We start from the raw sequence: 16977 nt of genomic DNA on the forward strand, positions 1-16977 counted from the left end.
AAAACTCAGGAGATCCTGGGGAGTCTTGCAGAGCGGGACCACCCTCCCCTCTGGAACCAGTCCCTCCCGGGATGCAGGTTCCTTCTCAGGCTCCAGCCCTTGCATATGCTGCTTCCTCCAGTAGGAAAATCCTTTTTCAGAGCTGCACGTAGAAACTTCAGATTCTGCAAGTGTCAGCTTGGAGGTCACCTCTTCAGCTGAAGCTTTAGTGGCCCTTCCTCTGGGCTCCTGCTGCCCTCCCTCCATAGTTCCTGTAACAACTGTCATCCTCTTACCCCCAATGGAAGTGATTCAGGGGACAGGGTCTGCTCCTCTCTGCATGCCCTGTGTCTGGCAGGGAGAATCTGGAAAGGGTTGGAGGTCCAGGTCAGCAGGAGGTGGAAACTTAGCCCAGGGTTGGTGGATAGAAGCTGGATCCTGCCCTGAAAGGAAGTGTCCCTTTAATAGCTGCTGACCTGGCCTGGCTCAGGCACCTGCTTCGCCTCCTGTTCAGCTGTGGCAGCAGTTGCTGTGCTGACTCATGCACCCGAGCAGCCAGTAGGAACCAGGAACATGGGCTCCCCAGGGGCCGCGGTAGGCTGGGGGCTTCTGGATTACAAAACTGAGAAGTATGTGATGACCAGGAACTGTCGGGTGGGTGCCCTGCAAAGGCTGCTGCAGCTCGGAGCTGTAGTCTACATGGTGGGGTAAGAGCATGGCGCCTGGTCCCCTGGCTGGAGGGATCATGGCTGGTCCTGATGGGTTGAGGGTTGAGGGTCTGCCTGCTCAAGGGCCAGACTGGTGGTAGAGGGGGGAGATTAGGCATAATAGGAGGTTAGGCTGAAGGAGGGATTTCTGTGTCTAGAAGCAGTTGGGTTACAGAGCAAGCTGTGTGCTTGGGTCCTCTTGCATGCCTACTCACTTTCTTCCCAGGGCCTTGTCCCCATACCCATGTTGGGTTCTGGCCACAGAGTAGATGGACCCCAAGAGTGCCCAGGGTGTGGCAAGAAGTTGTCCCTGACACTTGTGAGAGCTGGAGCACTGAGGCCTAGGAGAGAGACCAGTTTTAGCTGGGACTTAGAGGAGTTTGTAAGGAGGGAACTGTGTGCAGCATGGTGAGGGGTTGGCAGGTGAAAGAGATGTTGGTGGACATTTTGTCTGGGGCCACTGGCTCTCAGACGTGTGGCCAGATCTCCGGCCTGTGCAGGGTGTTTGGGGAGAGAATGAGGCTGGAGAGGAGGCAGGGACCCTGAACACTGTTCAGGGCAGGGCCCTAAACCTACAGGGCCCCTACTTGCTGCCCCTCACTGTATGCCAGGGATATGCCACATTGCCCTTCACCTTCTCCTCAGGTGGGCCCTTCTGGCCAAAAAGGGCTACCAGGAGCAGGACCTGGACCCCCAGGTTTCTGTCATCACCAAACTCAAAGGGGTTTCTGTGACACAAATCAAGGAACTGGGGGACCAGCTATGGGACACAGCTGACTTCGTGAAGCCATCACAGGTGGGTACCTCAGCAGTGGTGCTGCGAGGCACTAGCCCTCTAAGAGCAACCTTGCAGCACGCGCATGTGAGAGAGGCAGACAGTGGCAGAGGCTGTCACAGGGCTGGGCTTGGGAAAGACCCAGGACTCTTAGGGACGCCTAAGAGATTTCCAGGTGGAGCAGGGGATGGGTTAGGAAGCCAGGCCCAAGGTACTGCATTTGCAAAGACTGCGTGTGTATCTCAGTAGAGTCTCTGGCAACTCAGGCATGAGTTGCAGGTGGGGTGGAGGGGATTAGGGGCCGGGACTGGGAGTTTCCTGAATGCTCCCCTCCCTGACCTGGGCACTGCTGTCAGAGTCTCCTCTGTGCCTCTCACGGTGCATTTCTTGACCTTTTGTCCCTCCATCCAGATGATCCATGGCTTGTTTCTATCTCTGTCCTGCTGATGCCCAAATTGTAGCCTAGTATCCACCTACCTCCCAGATGTATATCCTTCACTCCAAAAAGAAATCATCACCCTCTCCCAGAAAGGCCTCTTTTCATTCAATAAGGGTCATTATGTCCCTCATTATGTCCCAAAGCTGGATCTGCCTCAACACCTTCCTGTCCCTCCCTCCAATGTGTTTCATCTCCAGAGAGTTTCCCTTATTGCCTGCACTGCTGGGCCAGGCCTGAGGGTTTCCCATTGGTCCCCAGTACACTCCCCGCAGCAGCTGGGCTGAGATTTCTCACGATACGTCTTCCAAGTCTGTCAGCACTTGGCTTCCACACTTGCAAGGTTCCATTTCCATATTGCTATCCACCAGATCCTATCTACTACCACACCCTGATGCCCTCTGCCCCACCCTCATTTCCCCTTCCTGGGGTGCATTTTCGCACATGTACAGAGTTCTCTTCCTGCTCCTCCTGGCCTGGCCCCTGCAGTGTGTGGATCTATCTGCCCACTATCTTGGGTGGGAAGGTACAACTCAGCTCTGGATGTTCAGTGCTTACAAGCAGGACATTTGGGGGAAATTCTGGTTGAACAAATGGGAATGAACGTGAGAAATAAACTTGTCTCAAAGAAGTGGACATCAGTTCAGAAAAAGCCAGAAATCTAGCCAGCCTCCTATCGCTGCCCAAATTTGCCTCACTGTAGGTGTTCTCCTGGGACACAGGGCTGATGGCCAGACAGGACTGGGACCAAACTGCCAGCTTCTGGACCCTCCTGTTGAGGGAGAAAATTGGGGCTAACTCTGACACTTGCATTCTAGGGAGAAAATGTATTCTTCTTGGTGACCAATTTCCTTGTGACACCAAAGCAAGTTCAGGGAACATGCCCAGAGGTAAGGCTTCCTGGGGGCTTCCCCGTGGACCCCTAATCCCTCCACCAAGGAAAAAAGCAAGTCATTTCATCTGGTCTTTACAAATACCCTGCCTGGTAGGAATTACTATGGCTCCCACTTAAGATGAGGAGACTGAGGCTCAGAAAGTTTGAGTCACTTGCCGAAGAGGTCCCAGCCTCTGGGCACAGAAGCTTTCTACTAGCCCTGTGTTCTCCACGAGGTGTCCAGGCTCTTCCTATCCTGGTCCCACCTCTGTAGACTCTGGGTTATCAGAGAGCTGTCAAAACTGGGTATCACTCTCAGGTGGGCTTTGATAAAGAGAGGCAAGTTGGCAGATCACCTTCCCATTTCTAGGCCCAGCCTCTATTAATGTGTTTGATTTTTTTTTTTTTGTGGGTAAATACAATACACTCTTGTTCACTACTACAACTGTCATCAAGCCAGAGTCCTGCATCCCATTCTTGTTCATTTCGCATCCAGAAATGTGGATTATCTCCCTGAAGCTCCATGCATTTCTCTAACCAGGGGATGTCCCAGGAACCCAAAATCTGTCACAGAGCACACTTGCTCTCCTTCCCAGCCATGGATTTTTTTCCCTAATTTTAAAAATTGTGATAATATATGCATAAGACTTATTATCTTAACCACTTTGAAGAGTACAGTTCCCCAGCTATGGATTTTGCTTGAACAGTTGAACTGTTCTGAACTGAGGACATAGCCCTGGTGGCATGGTGACATTTTTCTTCAATCAAATCCAAAATTTAATCTCTTGCTGAATTCGAGGGTACCTGGTTACCTGTCCCCTGAGCCCTAGTGGTTGGTCCCACCACAGTTACTGGGGGCTTCGCAGTTGCACATCTTTGACCCTGCTACACAGGAGGTGCAGTACGTGCACAGGGGGAGTGCTTACATTCGGCAGATGCGTACTATGTCCTTCCCATTCTAAATACCGAGAGGACATCTGTTTAGTGTTGTTTGTAGACTGTCTTGAGATTTTGCTGGGGCCATGGTTCTGTGCTTTCTGGAATCCATGTGATTTCTCTTTGCCCCATGTCCCAGCTTCTGACACTTCCCATGAAACCGCTAGGACTGGGAAATAATTCATCCAATCTGCCAGCCCGGTTCCTGAGAATAGCCATCGCCCCTGCCAGCTCTTCCTGGGGATCCCGGTTGTCTGCTCCCGCCCAGAACATGCACTGTGTTACTTGCAGTGTCACAGCCTCCAGCAAGAATCTGCTGTGCCTCCTCCTCCTGAGCCAGCCATATGAGGAGTGTGAAAAACACCATCCCCCAGGCTCTGGGAGCTCCTGCACAGCAAGCCAGCCAGGGTGTTGGTCTTGTGAGGAGGGCACAGGCTAAAGCTGGTGGGTCTAGCAGCACTGCACGTCGGTGCTCGCTCAGCAAGCTTATGGAGCCTACTTCCCTTTGCAGGCACCTCTGGCTAGGGCTCTGCCATTGGTCCACCACCTGGCGCCTCCACCTTCCATGAATTTAATCTTGCCAGGGTCCCCTCACCTTCCCTGCGCTGTCATCTGAATTAGACCAGAGGAGCTGGGTCTCTGTGAATTACTTTTGCTCCTGCCAAGGACACAACTATCAGGCAGTGAGGAGTCTCACTCTCCCTTGGGATATAGCATCTATCCTCCCCCTTCTACCACTTCTTTTTATTTGCACCCTCAAACTCAGGGAAGCTTGGAGAGTTAAGGTAAGGAGGGTATGTCCCTATGGACTGTGGCACTGGGTCACAGAGAGGAGATACCCCCTGGGCCCTTGGTAACTCTGTTCTCTGACCACCTCAGCACCCCTCCATCCCACTGGCCAACTGCTGGGCTGATGAGGACTGTCCAGAAGGAGAGATGGGGACGCACAGTCACGGTACCTGGGCTCTGTCTTCCTATGCTTCCATTAGGAAGTGGGGGGTGGGGGTGGGTGCGGGCTGGAACCCTGGATGGCTCCCATACCTCTGTGTCTCTCCTTTTTGCCAGCAGCCTTCTTGCCCACCCTCTCTGGACCCCATACGGATTTGAAAGACTGAAGTCTGTCTTGTGTTTTCCAGGCATAAAAACAGGTCAGTGTGTGGTTTTCAATGGAACGCACAGGACCTGTGAGATCTGGGGCTGGTGCCCTGTGGAGAGTGGCGCTGTGCCAATGTAAGTCTCCTCTAGTTTCCAGGGCAGGACCCCAGGTTGGGCCAAGCCTACCCCTCATCTCCTCTCCTCTTATAGGAAGCCCTTGCTGATCCAGGCCGAGAACTTTACACTGTTCATCAAAAACGCAGTCACCTTTAGCAAGTTTAACTTTTCCAAGTAAGTGTGGCTGGGTCCTGGCTGGCCTGAGTCTCCCTTTACCGGGCCTGGTCTGATCCCTGGCTCCACGCCCTCAGGTCCAATGCCTTAGAGATCTGGGATGACACCTATTTCAAGAGCTGCCGCTATGACCCGCACTCCAGCCCCTATTGCCCTGTGTTCCGAATCGGGGACCTTGTGGCTGCAGCTGGAGGGGTCTTTGAGGACCTGGCATTGCTGGTGGGTCCATGGCTGGGGGGGGAGGAGCTCTGAGAGGACTAGGGAGAGGGCCCCTGGCTGGTATGCTGGTGGAGCAGTGGTGTGTCATGAGCAGGGCGGTGCTGTGAGCATCCACATCCGCTGGGATTGTGACCTGGACCACAGGAACTCTGACTGCAGGCCCCACTACTCCTTCCACCTGCTGCAGAGAAGTTACAACTTCAGGTGGGGCCCCCATCCTCACCAACAACTCCTTGCCGAGGTCCCCTACACTGTCCTCCTCTGGCAGCCACACCGAGGCCCTGCCCCCTGGACACTCCACTGCATGTGTGTTGGGGGAGGGGCCCCAGGGGCAGAAGGGGGTGGTCCCAGCTCCAGGCCCTCCAGCACAGGTTCCATCCAGCCTCCCTCTGGACACTTCCCCTCTGATCTGGGTCCACACCTCCTTCAGCAGGAGCTCAGACTGTTCACCCCACCCTGCCTCTGGCTTCTCCCCTCCACAGCACTGGGGCCTGTCTGTTTTGCTTTTTCCTTAAGCTTTTACAGAAAATTTCCAAAAATCTATAGAAAAGGCCAAAGGTAAGTGCTGTGAACATCTATTTTCCCTTCATCTGGGTTCCCCACCGTTTTCCTCAGTGCTGGCCTGAGGATGAGTACCCTTCCCACTTGATGGCGGTCTCACCACATCTAAGAAACTTCACATTGACAGAATACATCTAATAGTTATAGGTCCTCAACTGTGCCCTTATAGCACTAAATCTTTTTGTTTTTCAATCCAGGATGTGCTCAAGGAGCTTGCACTGCGTTTATGGTCTCCCAAGCACAGCCTCCCTTCCTCCCCTCGCCCCACGGGTCCCCCTTAGCACAGGTCTGGAGATGGCACCACAGGACAGTGCTCCCTGGCTCTGCCTGGCCTGGCTCCACTGACCTCTCCAGCCCTTTGCCTTTATGTGGGACTGCTCCCTGCCCACGGCCTGCTCCCTCTGTCTATGCTCTTGCTGGTCTATTCTCTCTGCCGACAACTCCTTCGTGACCCTGGGAAACCAGCCTGGAAGTCTCCCCGGAAGGAAGCCCCCCAGTTCCTAGAGGGAAGCAGGTCATAGCCCTGGGCCTGTCCCCCACCCCCTCCTACCTCACTGGTCTCTGTGGCAGGACCTTTCTGTCCTCCTGTCCCCTCAGCAGGCAGACCTTACCCAAGACTTAGGCTTGGGCTGGGGGTGCATGGAATCAATGGATGGGTCAGAGGAAGCTTGAGAGAGCCATCCCAGCTTGGGGACGGCACAGTGGGCCAGCAGAGTTCTCTCTCCCGCCTCCAGGACAGCCACTCACTGGTGGGAGACCCCTGGCGTGGAGGCCCGGAATCTTCTCAAGCTCTATGGGATCCGTTTTGATATTGTGGTCACCGGGCAGGTAGGGGGGGGCAGAGGGACAGGTGGGGGCCTGGGTGACCCAGAGGCTCAGCCCACATATCTCTCAGGCAGGGAAGTTCGGGCTCATCCCCACAACCATCACTCTGGGCACAGGAGTGGCTTGGCTGGGTGTGGTGAGTCTGGCCACTATGGATCCCCTTTGTCTGCTGTGAGCATGTGTCCTTGCCTGCCGAATGCCCCCCGTGCCTGTCCTTGGGTCTCTAGGTGAGGACGAGGCGGGGAGAGCAGCAAGTAGGTTGGGGGCTGGGATACAGATTTGTGCTGTCTTTCCCAGATCACCTTCTTCTGTGATCTGCTGCTGTTGTATGTGGATGGAGAAGCCCAATTTTACTGGAGGACCAAGTACGAGGAGGTGAGCTGTGGTCTGGCCTGGATCCTGAGTTCTGCTACACTTTGGAGAACATACCTCGAGTCCTGACTCACTGTACTCATCTGCAGGCAAAGGCCCCAAAGGTGACCACCCACCATGAGCAGATAGAGCTGGCCTCAGTACCCTCACACTCTTAGAGGGGGCCCAGCACCCACCCCCTTGGCTGCTGATGCTGGGAGCTGAAGAGTGACGCTGGGGTGGCCTTCTCAAGCTATGGGCCCAACTGTCAGTTCACTCCTGTCCCCTGCTGTTGGGGTCAGGGCTTGGAAGAGCGGGGGCTCCGCCCTTGGTATCTCATGGATGGACCCAAGCGGACCAGAGAAGGGAGCAGAGAATTCTCCCCTTCATCTCCCGGGAATTTGTCCCCACCTTGACTCCAGCCACTCCAGGGTGACGGAAGTCCATGTTGTGTAGAGACCTGCAGCAGAGTAGGGGCACAGACAAGGGGGCCCGCGCACCCACATGGCAGGGAGCTGGTCCAGGCAGGCCCTGCTGTGCCCAGATCTGGAGAACAACCTCCACGGCTGTCACCAGTGCTCCCAGTAGCGCCAACTCTCAGTAGTGGACACTGGTTACAGTGACTGCAGCCCTGGCTGGCTTCCAGTCCTCCTTTTCTCACCGGAGTGGGGGTATTGAGGGAGTAGAGCCCCTCCCTGCCCCACCAGCTGCCTTTCAACAGGATCTGGGCAACCAGAGTCCAATGCGCGGTCGACAGAGGTCTGACTCATAGGGGTTGTCTCCCTGCTCTGGTGTTGGGTTGCCGGGGCAGGGCCCCACCCAACTTTGGGCCTCATCCATGGAACGGGGAATGTTTGAGGCAGATGACCCGGCCCCTGAGGGTCCCAGGCAAGGACACAGGCACCTATTTGGCCCATACCTGCTAGGGCACTTCCCAGAGCCTTGGGCTATGGAGGGCTGGAGGAGGAGAAGGAGGAGGGCTGCTGGTCACTGGGGTCTTCTCTATGCCCCCTGGGTGAGCTGCATCCCAACCTCTGGAGCCTGCTTCCCAGGGAGTCATGGGGGTGAGGTGGATGTACATCTGGAATTCACTACACCCAAGGTCATGCCTAAGTACATGTTTTGGCAGCTGCTTTCCCTCCCTGAGGCAACTGTAAACAGGAGGCCTTGACCACGACTCAAGGCAGAGCCTAGAAGCAGGAAGGACTATCCTTAATAGGGGATGCAGAGGCCCCTAGCAGATTGGTCTGGCTCTGACTTTGGAATCCTCCCAGGATTCAGAGACTTGCCTGATGGAGAATGTTCCTGGACCCCAGGCCCAAGGAGTGGAGGGATGAGGGCTATAAGAACCAGGACAGGGGCAGGGATCTGGGAGTACCTATCCCCTGAGAGATGAAGGCTTTCTCACGGGCACCTGGTGGCTGGAGTGTGCTGGCAGCTTGCTGGTGGAGGAACATGGGCCAGACTGAAGAGGGCCAGGGTGGAGTTCAGCCTGTGCTAGCATCTGGAATCATCTGGCCCCTGGAGCCTCAGCAAAGCCTTGGGGACCCTCCTGCCTCTCTCCTCAGAGCAGTGTCCATGAAAACGTGGGCTCAGAAGGGCCGGGGTGAGAAGCATGGCCCTGAGGTCTGGTGATTGGAGCAGGGTCACAAGTACCTGGTTGTTCTCAGGGCCTAGTGAGAGCTGATGTCACCACTGCAGAATGTGCAGGAATAAAGCCTACCAAAGCCAGAAGCTTCCCGTGTAGTCCTTGCAGGCAGGGACAGGGAATTGGATGTGTCTATGGGGAATAGAACATGGACACTATAGACAGTGTCGTGGGGAACAGGGTGGATCTGGGGTCCCTCCCAAGGACCAGGGCCTCACAAACACCAGCTGGCTGGCAGGTGCTTCGAGCGGCCTGGGTGCTGGCACAGCACACATGTGTGCTCCATCTCGAACCTTTACTGCAAAGACTTGAGGGGTAGGCAGAGCAAGAGGAGAGAATGAGAACTTGGAAACAGCCATTGCCTCATTCTGGGTGTGTATTCCCCAGGGTAGCCATGCAGACCATGTGCTCATGTGACGCTATATCCCTGGGCAGGCTTTAGGCACACGGTGTGCTCTCTGAGAGCCCTGGGAAACCAAGAGGACCCAGATCTCCATTGCTTTTCTCAACAACCTTCTTGGGGCCCAGGCTCTGCTCCCTGGATCTACCCCCAGGGAACTCATGAGAGTGAACCTGCCCTTGGCCCTGTGATGGACTCCTTTGAGCCTGTGCATCTATGTCCATCCCTCCGAGCAGCACAAAGGGTTGGACTGGCCTGTAGGCAGGATCCCAGGTCCCAGGCCCAGGGCTGTCTCAGGACTGGTGCCTCCCCCTTGCAGAACTGGGGACAGTCACTTGGTGAGCAGGTGAAGACTCAATACTGCAAAGAATGCGAGAGTGGACACAGCAACGGCCTCATGGCAGGCCAAGCAGTTATTATTGTGGATCCTTGGGGTTGGAGGCCTCTCCCCACCAGCCCACCCCACCTGCCCAGGTAGCTGGAGCTGGTCATAAACTGGAAGATGCTGGACAAAGAGACCACCACATGTTGGCTAAGGCCCTAAGGTCCTGAGGACCCCCAGCATGAACAGGCCTACAAACCCAAGCTGTCTCAGAGAGAAAAGGCTCCCAGCCCCTCCAGCCTCCTGATGAAATAGGGGTGGCAGGGCAAGAGTGGGCAGGTTTTCAGCTGGCTTCATGGACTGGCAGGCTGTACCATGAGGTCAGGTTCCTGGGTTGGGGCCTGGCTGCAAGGCTGCACAGCATGCACCGTCTCCTCCAGGCTGCCGCTGGGGAACACCACGTAGCGCGTGGCAGTCAGCCCTGGCTGCTCCCGCTGGTTCTCCTTGCTGTGCCAGATGCCGTAGCCAAAATAGACCGCAAGTCCTATAGGGGTGATACAAGCCAGAGGGGCAGGTCCTGACCATGTGCACCCTCCTTGGCCTCCTCCCAAAGCCCAGCCAGGGACCTAGTCCAACCCCCACTCACCAAGCAGCAGCCAGATGGAGAAGCGCAGCCAGGTCAGGTAGCTCAGCTTCAGCATGAGGCAGATGTTGAGGAGGATGCTGAGGGCTGGAGTCAAGGGCACCATGGGGATCTGAGGGGCAAGGGTAGGGCTGGGCTGGGCAGCAGGGAAGGTCTGCGAACCCAGGGTCTCATTTCTCAGGAGTCCACAGAACCTTTGGAGATTCTGGAGACAAATGCCCGCTTGCCATGCCATGCAGAATGAGGACAGTGGGCATATTGGCCTCCCCAGCCCTGTGAGCCCTTGTTCTCTCTGCTGCGGTAGAGGGGGAAGGGGCATGGGGAGTTGACTGGACTGAGAGCAAATGGATGTCGGCTATGGGTGGTACCTGGAAGGTGTCCTGCCGGTGCTGTTGCTGGTGGGCCAACAGGACAAGGAGACTGAGCAGAAACACAACAGTGCTGAGCAGGAGCATTAGCGTGTAACCCCAGTACGGAAGGTGGAGGGTCGAGAGTCCGAAGACTAGCACACATCCCAGGGTGATGGCTGAGGATACCAGGATGCCAAGTGCCCAAGACACAGCAGCTCCAGGGCTATAGGCACTCAGGAACCCCAGATAGGGCCTCAGGGCTGGCCTTAGTTGCCCGGGCTCAGGGGCCAAGGCCTCCTCCATGCCCACCAGCTGTATGCGGTCTGAGAAGGAGTTGTACTCTTTGGCAATAGGACCAGGGCTGGATGGGTCTGAAGAACTGGATGGGGGCGCCTTCTGGAAACGTAGCACAATAATACTGGCAGCCACGAAAGTGTAGGCCAGGAGTGTGCCAATGGACAGGAACTGGACCAGTGCCTCAAGATCCAGCAGCAGTGCCAGGAAAGCCATGAGGACCCCAAACACCAGGATGCCTACCACAGGCACCTGGGTCTGGGGTTGCACACGGGCAAACACCTGGAAGAAGAGCCCATCGGATGCCATGGCATAGACGATGCGTGGCAGGGAGAAGAGGTTGCTGAGCAGGACAGTGTTCATGGCTGTGGCAGAGGGGAGGGAACTGGTCAGCATGGTGGCCATGCCTATTGGGGGGGGGGTCAATGCTGGGGCCGAGGGCATGGATTGTCTGGGAACAACATGGACATGAGTTTTTCTGGCTTTCAGAGTGAGCTGCAGGGCTCTGGATTGTCACCCCCCAATCATGAATGGGACACCCCAGTTTAGGTGACAGGCCCACTGAAGTATCTGATGAAGGCTGAGCGCCTCTGTCCAGGAAAGGACCTGGGTGTTTCCAGGTGTAGAACTGACAGTCTACGTATAATTTGGGGGTGAGGTCAGTAGGTCCCTCACGACAAACCCGGGTCAATAGCCTAATAATTAGTACCTTCTTGGGCCACTCATACAACTGCTAAACTGAAGCCCAGATGGAGATGTGTTCCCCCGGAGGCTTAGGGCAGGGCCCTGCTGCTCATTTCCCTCCCACCTTGCTCAGAAGGCCCTTACCACAGATGGAGCCAGCTGCCACAATGAAACCAGCCCAGCTGTAGCCCCTCCGGTAGAAGGCATCTGCCAGCGCTGAGTCAGGGTCCAGGCTGTGCCAGGGCACCATGAGGGTGAGCACAGTGGAGACGAGGATGTAGGCACCAGCTGCCAGGCCAAGTGAGATGGCGATGGCCATAGGTACGGACCGCTGAGGGTTCCGAGCCTCCTCGCTGGAGGCAGCGATGACATCAAAGCCCACAAAGGCATAGAAGCAGGTGGCGGTGCCAGCCATGATGCCAGAAAAGCCAAAGGGAGCAAAGCCGCCCTCTTCAGAGCTCCAGTTATGTGGGCGGGCCAGGACGAACCCTAAGATGCTGATGAAGAGAATGACAACCAGGCTGACGGCAGAGAAGATATGGTTGAGCCAGGAGGAGACACGGGCACCACAGGAGACGAAGGCAGAGGCCAAAAGTAGGATGCCAGCAGCCAGGAAGTCTGGGTAGCGAGCCAGGAATGGCACCTGCCAGGCGCCCATGTGGGCCTCAGTGAAGTTTCTGATGCGGTGACTGAAGATAGCATCCAGATAGCCACTCCAGGCTCGGGCCACAGCGGCACCACCAATGAGGTACTCTAGGAGTACGTTCCAGCCAATGAGGAAAGCCCACAGCTCTCCCATGGACACGTAGGTGAACAGATAAGCAGAGCCTGTGCGGGGCACACGAGCCCCGAACTCTGCATAACACAGGGCTGCTAGGAGGGAAGCTACAGCTGCCACACCGAAGGACACAAGCACAGCAGGGCCGGCCATCTCCTTGGCTACGGTGCCAGTCAGCACGTACAGGCCTGAGCCCACCATACCACCCACGCCCAGCAGGGTCAGGTCCAGTGTGGACAGGCAGCGCCTCAGTGATGTCTCCATGGTGGACTCCTCCAGCGGTTTCAGCCGGTTCAGCTTTTGGCAAAAGTGTGCCAGTCTGCTCATGCTGGGCATCCCAGGGGCCATTGTGGGCAGCTGAGAAGAACACCAAACCAGGCCCCAGCACCTATTAGGGTCAGAGGGGAATAACAGGCTGTTCATTCAGGTCCCGCCCAGTCTTCAATCCTTGCTCTGTCCCTATCTTGGGAACCGGAGGGCTGGGATGGGCAGTACCCCTGCAGGAAGTCACAGGGAAGCTTGGAGATCCCAGCTGCTTCCCAGGCAGGGGGACAGATGGAGTCCTGCCTAGGGTTGTTTGAGAGGCCCCTGAGGGTGAGGAGGAGTCAGCCCCAGGGAGGGCCGGAAAGCCACTCTGAAATATGGGGTCATGGACAAGGTGGAAACCTGAGGCTTCCCGTGAGCTGCCTCAGGCCTCCGGACCCGGAACAGGATCGGCTCTGCGGCCCTGGGCGTGGCTCAGACGGCCACCTGGCCTCAGACAGAGGCCATCACCCGTTCTCCCCGCCCCGCGCGGTCAGACTGCTGTACTGGCGCAGTGGGCCGGGAGGGAGAGGATCCCCCGCCCTACGCCCCCAAGCCCCACGCCCTGCCCTGCGGCCACTGCTGCCAGTCAGTTCCGTTAAGCCCCGATCCCCAGGTACCCGAATCTTCACCTCTTCTGGGGCCTGAATATGGCTCAGCAGGACTTGCTGCGACCCACCTGCTGTCGCCGCTGCCGCTCTGCGCGCTGTGCCAGCCCCGCCCGCCGCCGCCGCCGCCGCCAGGGCTGCCTGAGTGCAGGGCCCGCCCCCACCCCCAGCGCCTGATGGAGCGCTGGCTCCATGTCGCTCTGTAACACGCACACCAGAGAGCCCACCCTACCTGACCGAGACCACGGCTTAACAAGGTCCGGGGAAACCCTGTCTGGTTCACAGATGGGGAAGTCCAGGCCAACAGGTAAGTGATTAACCCAGGAGTTGGGAAGTTAAGGCCCAGGTCTGGGGCCTCTGCAGACACCTGCCTTGATCCCTCACCCCAATCCGGGGGGTGGGGTGTGGGTGGTGTGGGACCTACTCCTTGACAGTTCCTACATCTCGGCCATTATATGACCATCAAATTTCTGCAGATATATATATTCCTGGGGCAAAGGTGTTTTGGTCCTTTTGCAATTTCCATTTCTTTGAAGGTGAAAAAGTTGGTGTAGCTTTTTCATAGCGTAGGATGTTCTTGGCAAAACGATGGCAGTTTATCCAAGCAAAGCAAACCAAGGTAGATATTCTCTCCATCTACCTCTTTAAACATTATTTCCAGGTTTATGGGTGATTCATGGAATGGAATTTTAGGGTCACCTGAAGTCTGTCTGGCTTAATGGAGTGGTGACAGGGTGGTGACTCCCAAACCAGCTTAGCCAGCTTCTGTGATCCCACTGATATTTGGCTGATATTACCTAGAGGAACTTGTCAGATGGACTCTCCCTTCCTGCGAGAAGATGACATCTTCCTTAACCCACTTTCAGTTGCCTAAACATAACTGAGCAGGTGTTCCTTGTTCTGAAATGCCCCCTTAAATATATAGAAAAATGCATTTCAAATGATGAGGTCCAGTAGTTCTGTGACAGGAGCCCCCCAAGGCCTGACTGACAAGCAGCTGAGAGTTAGTGTCCAGCTTTCAGAGCACGAACGTTTTATGTACTCAGAGAAGGGTTGCTCTCAGCACACACTCCTTTTCACAGGCATCAACATTGATGATTATGGCCAAGCATGCTTGACAGGGAATTGTAAGTTTCTAGGGAATTCTGGGACACCAGTGGGCAAGGCAAAGACACAGAACAACTCCCTGAAGATGCGGTGAAGCTAAAGGACAAGAAGGAGAAGGAAAAGGGGGATGTTCCAGTTCAGCACCCTGACACTAAACGCAGTGACATTGCAAGAAAGGAGAACTATGGATCAATATCCCTTGTGGCTACAGCATCAGCAAAAATACTAGCAAATCAAATCCAGCAAAATATAAAAAGTATAAAGAGGGATTTATCCCAGGAATGCAAGGTTGATTTAGCACAGGAAAATCAACCACCATAATATATTATTCTAATAGAATAAAAGGCCCAAATCCCAAAGATGACGAATCTGTGCCATCTCAATAGATGCAGAGAAAGCACTAAACACACTAGGGATAGAAGGGAATGTCTTCAGTTTGCTAGAGCCCACCTATGAAAAAGCCACAGATAACATACTCAGTGATGAAAGACTGGACGTTTTCCTTTTCCACCAAAACCAACATAAGGATGTCCACCTGCATTTAGTATTTTACTGGAGGTTCTAGCCAGGGCAATTAGGTGAAAAAAATGAAATTAGAAGAATATAGATGGGAAAGGAAGAAGAAAAACTCTAGTCAGATGACATGACCTGATTGAACAGAAAGCCCTAGGGAATTCATACATACACAAACACTAGAATTAGTAAGTTCAACAAAGGTGCAGGATATAAGGTCAATACACAAAAATCAAAGAATCTAATGTATAGTATCTTTACTATACTTGATAACATTTTATCATCTAACTGAAATTTGATAAGAGCAGAACTTAAATTGTTCCCACTAACAAAAATTAAAGTATAAAAGAAATATGGGAGGTGACAGATGTGTTAATTAGAAAGAAACCTTTTATAATTTATGCATGTATCAGATCATCACAGTGGACACTTTAAAAACCTTACAATTTTATTTGTCAGTTATACCTCAGGAAAGCTGAAAAAACATTTGAAAATCAATTGTTGTTCTCTACGCTAGCAATGATTTATCCAGCATGAAATTAAGAAAACAATTCTGCTTACAAGGTATCAAAAAGAATAAATTTACTTACAAAGATACTTAAAATTAATATGCCAATTATATCTCAGTAAGGCTGGAAAGAAAGATACTTAAAATAAAGTTAACAAAAGAAACACAAGATTTGTATGCTGACTACTAAACATAATTGAAATGAATTAAAGACCTAAATAAATGGAAAGACCTGTGTGTGTGAATTTGCAGACTTAATATTGTAAAGTTGGCAATATCCCCAAATTGGTCTGTAGATTCAGTGCAATGTCCATGAAAATTCCAACTGCCTGCTTTGCAGAAATTGATCCTCAAATTCATATGGAAGTGAATTAGCCAAAACAATTTCAAAAAAGAACAAAATCAGAAGACTCACACTTCTTGATTTCTAAACTGGCTATAAGCTAAAGTAATTAAGACAGTGTGTTTCTGGGCCTTCTTGGTGGCGCAGGGGGTTGAGTACATGCTGTGAAGCTGTCCACAGCCTCTGCAGTGCGGAGTCTATCCCGGGCCCGGCAGGGAGACACCCACATGGTGCAACAGAACCTCTCCAGTCTGACCCACTGCTCCCCCCAGCAGTGTTTTTGGTCAGTCCATCTGCCTGTTCTGCTCTCCACTCTGTCTCTGGTGAACCTTCTCATTCCCACCCCTTTGCACTTCTTCCCTGTACTCCAGTTCTTGTATGCATAAATAAATAAATCTTAAAAAAAAAAAAAGATAGTGTGTTTCTGGAAAAAAAAAAGATAGTGGAATTGAGAGTCCAGAATTATGGTCAGTTTTTTTTTTTAATTTATGACCAATTTAAATTTATGGCCAATTGATGTTTTTAGAATAAACTTTATTTTATATATTTACTGTTTTTTGTTGTTGTTGTTTGAGAACAGAACAGGCAGATTTATTGAAATAAACTATTAAGAGAAACAGCAGGTGAGACAGGAGAGGTCTGCTACCTTTTTTTTTTTAAACTAAAAAAAAAACCCAACTATTTTTTAGAGCACTTTTAGGTTGACCACAGAATTAAGCAGAAAGTGTTGAGTATTCCCATATAATCCATGCCCCCACACACACACAAACACACACACAGCCTCCCTCACAATCAGTGTCCCTCACAGAGTGATAGATTTGTTACAATCGATACTGATGAACATATTATTATCACCTAAAGTCCATAGTTCACAATTGGGTTCACTCTTACTATTACACATTATATGACTTTTAACAAATATATAATGGCAGTTGTCTGCCATTATAGAATCGTACAGAATTGTTTTACTGACCTAAAAATCCTTTGTGCTTTGCTTATTCTCCCTCCCCATTAACCCCAGCAACCTCTGAACTTTTCTGTCTCCACAGTTTTCCCTACCAGATTACCATATAGTTGGAATCATACAATATGTGGCCTTTTCACATACATTTTTGACATAGTAATAAGCATTCAAGATTCCTCCATGTCTTTTCACAACTTGATAATTGATTTTTTTTAGTGCTGAGTAATGCTCCATCATCTGGATGTACCACTTTATGTAACCATTCACCAACTGAAGGATGTCTTGGGTGCTTACAAGTTTGGGAAATGATGAATAAAAATGCTGTGAACATCTATGTGCAGATTTTTGTGTGGATATAAGTTTTCGGCTCGTTTGTAAATTCTAAGAATTGTGATTGCTGAATCATATGGTAAGAGTATGTTCAGTTTTGTAAGAAAATTTAAACTGTCTTCCAGTGTGTACT

The 16977-nt window shown here is 52.8% G+C and overlaps 2 protein-coding genes across 2 annotated transcripts; one reads left to right on the top strand and one right to left on the bottom strand.

The window, feature by feature from the left end:
- Positions 1 to 552: 552 nt before the first annotated feature.
- On the top strand, positions 553 to 7228 carry P2RX6 (purinergic receptor P2X 6; the record flags this gene model as incomplete). Its single annotated transcript, XM_084245475.1, has 12 exons — positions 553 to 686; positions 1332 to 1482; positions 2716 to 2787; positions 4587 to 4662; positions 4844 to 4937; positions 5013 to 5093; positions 5171 to 5312; positions 5407 to 5516; positions 6608 to 6701; positions 6769 to 6834; positions 6996 to 7073; positions 7160 to 7228. 12 exons carry the CDS (start codon positions 553 to 555, stop codon positions 7226 to 7228), a joined length of 1167 nt encoding a protein of 388 aa, XP_084101601.1.
- Positions 7229 to 9772: 2544 nt separating this feature from the next.
- SLC7A4 (solute carrier family 7 member 4) lies at positions 9773 to 12534 on the bottom strand (the record flags this gene model as incomplete). The annotated part of the gene is made up of 4 exons (XM_084245476.1): positions 11535 to 12534; positions 10431 to 11071; positions 10066 to 10174; positions 9773 to 9963 (listed from the first exon to the last, which is right to left on the bottom strand). Exons 1-4 carry the CDS (start codon positions 12514 to 12516, stop codon positions 9773 to 9775), a joined length of 1923 nt encoding a protein of 640 aa, XP_084101602.1. The 5' UTR covers positions 12517 to 12534.
- Between the last annotated feature and the right edge of the window lie 4443 nt (positions 12535 to 16977).

Source organism: Talpa europaea (assembly GCF_964194135.1).
Source record: "Talpa europaea genome assembly, chromosome: 10".
Lineage (NCBI taxonomy): Eukaryota > Metazoa > Chordata > Mammalia > Eulipotyphla > Talpidae > Talpa > Talpa europaea.